This window comes from Rhopilema esculentum, chromosome 12, assembly GCF_057945365.1.
Source record: "Rhopilema esculentum isolate cy_ngs chromosome 12, ASM5794536v1, whole genome shotgun sequence".
In the NCBI taxonomy this organism is placed as follows: domain Eukaryota; kingdom Metazoa; phylum Cnidaria; class Scyphozoa; order Rhizostomeae; family Rhizostomatidae; genus Rhopilema; species Rhopilema esculentum.
Window position 1 is genome coordinate 10484443 of NC_142826.1, and position 8425 is coordinate 10492867.

The 8425-nt window shown below is 33.2% G+C and overlaps 2 protein-coding genes across 2 annotated transcripts; one reads left to right on the forward strand and one right to left on the reverse strand.

The window, feature by feature from the left end:
* Nucleotides 1-29: 29 nt before the first annotated feature.
* Nucleotides 30-5780, forward strand: LOC135681288 (sperm-associated microtubule inner protein 10). Its single transcript, XM_065195667.2, has 4 exons — nucleotides 30-187; nucleotides 1269-1362; nucleotides 2174-2237; nucleotides 2397-5780. The coding sequence occupies exons 1-4, from the start codon at nucleotides 159-161 to the stop codon at nucleotides 2537-2539; spliced, it is 330 nt and encodes a 109-aa protein (XP_065051739.1). The 5' UTR covers nucleotides 30-158; the 3' UTR covers nucleotides 2540-5780.
* LOC135681287 (transmembrane protein 41A-A) lies at nucleotides 3260-8396 on the reverse strand. The gene is made up of 6 exons (XM_065195666.2): nucleotides 8053-8396; nucleotides 6390-6549; nucleotides 5618-5779; nucleotides 5046-5184; nucleotides 4073-4252; nucleotides 3260-3755 (listed from the first exon to the last, which is right to left on the reverse strand). The coding sequence occupies exons 1-5, from the start codon at nucleotides 8166-8168 to the stop codon at nucleotides 4074-4076; spliced, it is 756 nt and encodes a 251-aa protein (XP_065051738.1). The 5' UTR covers nucleotides 8169-8396; the 3' UTR covers nucleotides 3260-3755; nucleotide 4073.
* Between the last annotated feature and the right edge of the window lie 29 nt (nucleotides 8397-8425).

The window sequence follows — 8425 nt, forward strand, 5'->3', positions numbered from 1 at the left end:
TCTGATGCCCTGTGCAGCTGTAGTCGCTGCGGTGGTGTATATGTTGCCACAGCAACATAAAATGCGGAAGGGATTGTTTATATCACCTGCAGAATACATTTTATAGACGGCTGTTTTGTTTTCAGACACTGCTATTCTTTTACCGTTTAGAGGACAGAATGGAAAGCATAAATGTTAAGTCATCAAGGTAACCTTTTCAGATTTTTGTTGAAATAATACTGTTCTGACATTCATCAATGTTAGAAGACCCATCAACTTTTATCTCGGGGGCCTAAATACTGTTCAATGGCTATTACGGCTTCATCAATTTCCGTCTCTATTGTCTCATTGTGGATAATTGTGTAAAAGCTCTTTACTTACAGCTAGCTGAAGTAAGTTGTGTCAAAATTCACACATAAGTTTTAATTTGCGTTTTTATGAGGCATTAGATTTGCTATTGTTTATTTGTGTAGAAACTGTACTGTAGTGTAATTACATATATATGCAAGAAATTTAAAAAAAAATCTTTAGATTCCAAAGGTAGTGATATACCGCGCGATAGACTACATTTCTATATATACCCAGTTGTTTTGCTACGATTTACACTCAATCTTTTTTACGGAACCGTTTAGAAGCATTTCTTGTAAGCTATTCCTATAAATAAGTAATTCTACCTTTTTAATGCATCGGTTGTAAGCTTGAATTTAAGTAACTGTTTTCGTTTTTTGCCTAAGAGTTTCATATGTTGATGCGATTGTCAAAACCGAAGTATGAAACTGTTGGATTCCATTGCTTAACTAATTTCAAAAATCCTGTTCTGTTTTCTTCAATTAAAATGGTTAATTTCTATGTCAATCTTCATTTCATTTATTGAATTCTCGTAACTTACACATTTATATAATGCTGTACAGTCTTTTTAATGAGTTGTTGTACTTAGAAAACAAAGTGCAGAAAAACGTTGGTCGTCAATGAGAATCTTTACTTCTAAAGTCATGCCGAAACTTTATATATCTACTGCAAGATGCAGAGTGAAGCTTTGTTTTATAAAGAAGGTATATATATTTGCTACGAGTCAGTAAAAACAAAGGGCAAGAAGTTTCAAAAAAAAGAAAATAATTTCTTTCCTTGACGCTTTCTTATTACAATCGATTATCTCCACAAAAAATATACTTATAACTTTTTCATGAAAATAATATTAATTAATAATATTGTAATTGATTTTTTCGAAGCTAATTTTCAGTCCAAAAATCGAATCTGCTATATAAATGCTTAATCTGATATCTTTCTAGCATTCCTGTGTTTTCAAGATATCATCCTGTCATACCAAAACGGTACACACCAGCTTTCAAGCATGATATGAAGAACAGAAATCTTATAGTTGAGGTAATTATCGTTACTTTTTTAGAAGAGGTTATGTAATGGTCTGGCTTGGTATAGCGAAGACTTGTGCGTGAGTTGAAAGAAATGAAATCTTTTTGCGTGCTTTCGTCCGTAATCGTGTGATTTGTAATCGTGCACATCAATGTAATGGTGTGATTAGCTTCCAGTTACTTACAAACATCGCAATATAGATACTAACGGCGAAAAAGACTAATTACATGATTTACATATTACTAAACGAGGTAAATGTCAATACAAGACAAAATACGATTATTGGAGGTGAAAACCCCTCTCAAATTTGGAGGGAGAGGGTGGAGAATTAAAGTTATCCAAAAAGGGAGCTATGCACTTTGTCAAGGATTGCATATGTGTTCAAAGTATGACTTGATCGAGCGAATTCTTTACGTTTCTCTTTATGCGTTCTCCATGGACAAAAGAAATAATAAGAAATTCGGTTTTTTGTGAGATAGGCTTTTTTAAAAAATGCGTAAAAAATGGGGTGAGTGCTTAAGGCACGCATAGGTCAGCCAGGAAGGCACAAAACACAACTCCCTCTGTGTCTGGCAGTTAATATATCTCCGATTGGCAGTTTATATGTATATAAATTAGTTTCGTTTCGTCTTATTGAAAATCACACATGCCCTTTTTTAAATAAACACTAGCTATTCTGCTCCTAAGAAGTACAAGAAACAAACCGAAACCCAACAACCAAAGCCAGCCATCCAAGGTCGGGTATTTTAAACACTTTGCCTGAATATAACTGCCATTGAAAAACTTTGTGTTACGACGTTAATAAGTTGAAACCTCATTTTAGAACTGTAAGATTGCTGGACTGCATTATGGACCTGAGGAAACATCACTTTATTTAGAGAAAAGAGGTAAGGACCAGCAAACGCTACTAGTAACAAAACACATTTTATCTATAATTCAGGTTTTTCAACATCATTTGAACAGTCTTATACATTTCAGCTTACCAATATAAACTTGCCGTTTTCTAGTTTCTAAAATTTATGAATACACTTTCTCTCAAATTTTAGAGCGCTTCAGCTGTGCAGAGCCAAGAGAGAGGGTAAAGGCGAAAAGCTTGCAAATACCACGTGATCTGCAGTTGCGACCTTCCCTTTATTCGCCTCTTTCGAAATACCAAAGCAGCCTCTCATTCAGAACATCATCATCTTAGTGAAATTTAAAAAGAACAGTATTCTTTGAACATATTATCTGTTTTCAAAACTTCTCGATTTTCCAGATCATCTTATTTGCTAATATGTACATATAAAGATAAGTTTTCACAGTTGCATTAACAGAAATACTACCTTATTCTAGGTTTGTTATCGATGAACTTCTATAACGGAAAATTGTCTCTATCTTAAGTATTGGTATTTAAACGAGCGAAGGCGATCAGTTTCTAGCAAAAAAATAAAAGAACAACTCAGACCTTGAATAAGTTGTCTGGTTTTCGTATTGAGGGCAGACAATCCGTCAAAGCCTGCAGCTAAAAGCAGTTTAGCAGCTTATAACCAACTTCATTAAGGAAAGATTAGGACTTCTGTGTGTAACGGGTACCCTATGTGTATCACTCTTTAGTTAACGACAGTTTCTGTGTATTTCTAGTGTCTATCTCATTCTAACAAAAAGTGATCACAAATGGTTACCCCCCCCCCCCCCCATTATGTCCCTTGACGCCAAAGTGATAATCCACCCCTTCATAGCGGTACAATCATTGATTGGTGTTAGTCTCCTTTCGTTCTTATATATAGGGACACAAGGCTTTTTAGAAAAAAAGAATTTGCGTTAGTATCAAAATTCGAAAAATCAATTTACGTCAACTGAATGCTTTTGTGCAAATCTCAGCATATGTGGGTCTATGTTAATGAAGAAATCGAAACAAAAAGACAAAAACTTTCTGATTTACGAAAGCATGAGACATCAATTTTTAAAATTAAAATATTTTCATCAAAATGCCACTAAATGGCTAAGCAACCTTCAAAAACATCGTATATCTAGTACATGCTTTGTATCTCAACGTATTTTCGAACGAAATCAGAAATATTTTATACCAAACAAAATATTATTTACAAGAACACAAATAAAATCATTTACAAGAACACAGATAAAATCGTACCTATTGGCCTGAAATTAATCGACAGAACCTTGAAATTTGGTACCATTTCAAATCGGGGCCGTGAAACACGACATAATTAAACAATGATTAACAGGATATGATGTATTTTGATTACAAAGATCTTTCCTGTGGACTGTTTTTCATACATCAACTACCGTACCTCAAATCATTACACCAGCTGCAGAGCCATAACAAAATCTAACAGTTTCAACATTAAGGATATTCCATAAAATTTTTTCGATTTCTTCATTTTTCAGAGAAGTCAGTGTCTATGCTACAAAAAAGAACATATTTTTCAGAACAGACATTCTAAGATTCAACACAAATTGGATGGGGTTGAAATAACAGCAGGCCTTACCATCTCTTTGCATCAACAAAGGGGGTCACATTGAAGGGGTAGGGCGGCGAAGAAAAATGGTTTATTGCACAAACCACTGTATCAGCTTAAAGCAAGGGGGAGAAAATTGCAGTAGGGGAAGACAACTGTTTTGATATAGTTTCACAAGTAAATATTGATAGAAAGGAACGTTTACATTAATTTAACAAATTTAGTTAGGTAAAAAACCAAAAATTGGTATGGCAGCATCTTACCTTAATCAGTTTTTGGTCTGGATTTACTTGAATTTCGAATAAGGAAACCAGGACCAGCGACTAGAATGGCAGCAAGAAACATTCGAAGTATGACAGATGGTGTCATAATCTGGTTTAAAGACGTAATTTCGGAGAGAATGCAACCTGCCTGGCAACACATAAAGTTATATGGGATAAGACCTGTAAAAGAAAATTCAGAGAAGAAGTAAGCCAATTTGCAGTAGCAACCAATTCCTCTAACAAATAAAATGGGCATAACAAACCAGTTCAATGTCAACATCTCAGGGGACTACTATCATCTTCTTAGAGACCCAATAAACAGTTCATTTGATTGGTCAAAGCAGGCATATTACTTATCTAAAGGGGGGGGCTCAATATCTAATGTTTCAAAGGATAGGCCAATTATCAATGAGTGCAATGAGTGCATGTTATGTTTCTAAACCTTTCAGACTGGTGGCACAAAATGGATAACAAGTGTAAGGATCAGGGTTGTCAAACAGGGTTTACAAAAAAAAGGTCAGATGGGGAGTCAACTTAGTCTAAAATGCTCATAAAAAGGCTAGATCAAAAAATATATATAACCCAAAAATACATTCTGCATCGGCTGTTTATATTTCTACACAGTCATGTGACTTTTAAATAATATTTTAACTCAAATTAGAAACTTACTTCTGCCTTAAAACAACACTTGTCTGACAGTTCCGATCTATTTTTTATGTTTTACCTATATAGGTGATCACATTTTATATTTGGGTGTAGTAAACTACTAATTACTCCATTGATGTAGATATTACTCTTTCTATTTAGAAATTCTGCTGAAAAGGCCAAAAAAGCCAAATTTAAGTAGTAGGCCAAAAACAAATTTTCCAGGTAATTTATCTATGAAAAAGACAAAAATTGGAAAATTTGGCCCGAAAAAGGCCAATCTGCAATAAGGATAGCATTTGAGCAGATTAAGTACATGTGAACATACCAACAAGAACTGAAGCAAAGAAAAGGTGAACAGGTATGCCAAGTATAGGTGATGACATGTTCAGAAACCAATTCGGTGACATTGGGAATAGTCTTAAGCATAACAGGAAGAAAAATATTCCATCAGTGTTATCATCAACCTGAAATATTCAATAAAAGCAATCTGAATTAAAAGTTTTTAAAAAACATCTCTTCAAAATAAAGGAGTTCATACTTAGATAATAAAGTTAATTTGAAAGTGAAATCTGTTGTATAACTCAGGGAAATAGAAGATCCTCTTTTCCAACTAATTGCTGAAAATTGAAGATTTGACAACTAACATGCAATAAGAGAACCCAAAACAGTATCCTACATGTACCTCACATAATTTCAATTCACAATTGAAGACAATATAGACTGAAAAAAGCTAGCGTTCTATTAGCGTTTTACAAGCAAATATGCTAGCAAAGCATTATGAAATTCAAATCCCATTTTTAGGTAAAAAACTGAAAGGCAGAAAAATACTTGCAAAGCTATTTATCATAAAATCTACACCTTTTAAACTATTTTTCTGTGAATTTGTATTTTCATTACCTTTTTTTGGAGATATGTCAACTTGTCTGGAAAAAAGTGTTGTAAAATGGACTTTCCAAAAACTTTTGACCAAGTGTAACATGCAGTGGCTCCAACAGCTGTTAGCAAGCAAACAAGAGGAAATCCAGTCCACATTCCAAATAATGCACCACTTAAAACATTCTACAACAGGAAATATCAGAAAAATATTTTAAAACTATTCTTCTTGTTACAAATATTCAAGGTCCAATTAGATAAAATATGACACTTTGAAAGGGTTTCCATCAAAAACTGAAGCATGATATGTTTATTCAGATTTAAGTGCTTATTATGACATTGTTCTGTTTGGGGTCTTGGAATAGAGCAGAAGTCTTTCTTTCATTAAGTTGTGTTTGGCATTCATTCATCATAAGATAAAAGTCAATGTAGACAGAGTTTCTGATCAAAAGCTTGTTTTGTCTTTCCATGGACTTCAAATCACAGAACTATGTTATAATAAGTGTAAGAATATCATTATTAGAATTTCTAATTAAATTCTATTATTCCATCTTGATGATCTAAGAAAATGTAATGAATGAGTTTTATGTCTAAGAATGACAAGGCAGGTGATTTGCTATTGCAAGCAAGTAATGAAAAGAAAATTACATATGCTATGTTCTGGCATATGCTACATTTATCTTAAGCCTAATGGAATTGTAAGGTTCCCTTTAAATGGAACATATATCAAACAGTCATATTTAATTAAAAGAAACAAACATAATACTGAGTGGAACAAAAAACTGAAAACATGTACCAGAAAGAATGATCCAGGAATTGCAAAGGCCTGTTTATATAAATAAGCACAGCAGAACATCAACATTATCGGCCAAAAATTGGCATCCTTGTAATATTTCATAAGGCTTGCTAGCTCTTTGAGTTCATTCAAATTGCTTGGATAACGTAACTGTGTTGCCCTGGTAGAAAAAAGGAAAGTATTAGTTGATAAATATATACAATCAATTGTAGCATAGATTTTTGAATATCAAATGATTAAATTTAACTACAATAAACCCTTGAATTAAAGGATTCAGATTGGTGTGGGGGCTTATGAAAATCATCTCCAAATTGCCAAAAGAGCACATTTTGTAGTTAAATTCAATTGGAACTTTTATCACAGCACAAAAGTATAAATCACAGCACAGAGATATATTTTAGTTGAAAATATTGTTTTGTGTAATGTTTTATAAATCATAGTGTATGTTTGATTAATCATGGCGTATCAAAGTTGCCAATACAACTATACAAAATTGCCAATTCAATAATATAGGGTACTTTTCAGCAGAGATATCTGAATATTCTATAACAAATGAAATTCCTTTTTAACAGGGATATTCACAGCTTCATATATAATGCAATCAGTGCCATCAGAACAAAATTCATATTGGGGAGGCTGCCCATTGTATTGCTTAATGTTTTAAGGAAATATAATACAGTTTGATAATTGTTGGAGGGGCTGGAGCACCGTTTGTGAAAACTCTGATACTTAACTGCAAAGAAGAAAATGCAAATATTATGACTGCTTGTTTGTCAGAAGAGTAGATTCTAGATTTTTCAAGTTACCCAAGAGTTGGTTATATGATAGCAAGAAAATCTCATAGCTCCTTGTTTTTCCTGCACTTATAGAAAACAACATAGTACAAAACTCCTTAAAATTATATGCACAAATTCATTTTATATATACAATTTACAATTTATTCACTTTATATATAGCTATATAATTAAAGTTATAGCCAATAAAATCTAAATTATTTTGAAACTTGTTCCGACCTTAGTAGCTTATGTCATAGGGAGGTCAGCTTATGGGTTCTAGCAAAACTCTCCACAGTATACTAAAAATATTGAATAAAATCTTTTCCATTCAGTTCTATGTTGACCTTCACATTATCCAACACCCATCACATGCTTAATTTTTATACCATAACCTTTGATGGTTTTTAGGAGTAAATTATTATTTCATAATGTTTTATGCTCTATTTATCATTTCATATTATTTCATTCATTGGGTTCGGTGACAAGTTGTGATTTTTACAAAAATAAAAATAAAACTTCCGAAAAAGAAGTGAGAAGAAAAGAGAGTTAGTACATGAAGTCGGGATCTTTCTGCCTTTGGCCCTTTCTGCTACGGCTGGATCTTCGTGGCTCTTCTTTTTGGGCCTGCCTCCAGAGTGCCCAGTCCTGGCACTTTATTATTTCATGCTTGTTATGTATGTTTACATCATGCTTTATGTCATATTCTCTATTATGTTTGATATGCTATATGATGATATGCTATATGTTGTTATGTTACTTTTTGTTGAGATCAAATGTGATATTAGCAACGCTGTTTTATATTTCTCATGATAAATAAAAATAGATCAGGTTACACACTTTATTGACAAAAAGATATTATTCAAGTTTTTTGAAATAAAAAACACCACCTTGTCACATCCTCCAGAAAGAAATTTGCAGACACTTCCTTGGCAACAAGGTACAGAAGTAAGGAAGAAATTCCAAAAGTAGAGAGCAGAGCTATAATTGCTGATATAGGTTTCATTTCTAATTCCAATAAGCCAAGTCCAACTGACTTTGCGACTCAAAGATAGCTAAACCCGTTCCGCGAGATAGCTAATTATAACGAGGTCATGATTCCAAATTAGCTTCTTCTTTTTGGATAGGTAATATTTTTTTCTACTCAGCTTCAAAAGACCACTTTATATTAGATTTTCTCAGCACATTAAGAGACCAAGAGCCTCAGACTGCCGCCATTTAAAGTTTGTCTCGTTCTCATTCCGATAAACGCATGTTCAACGA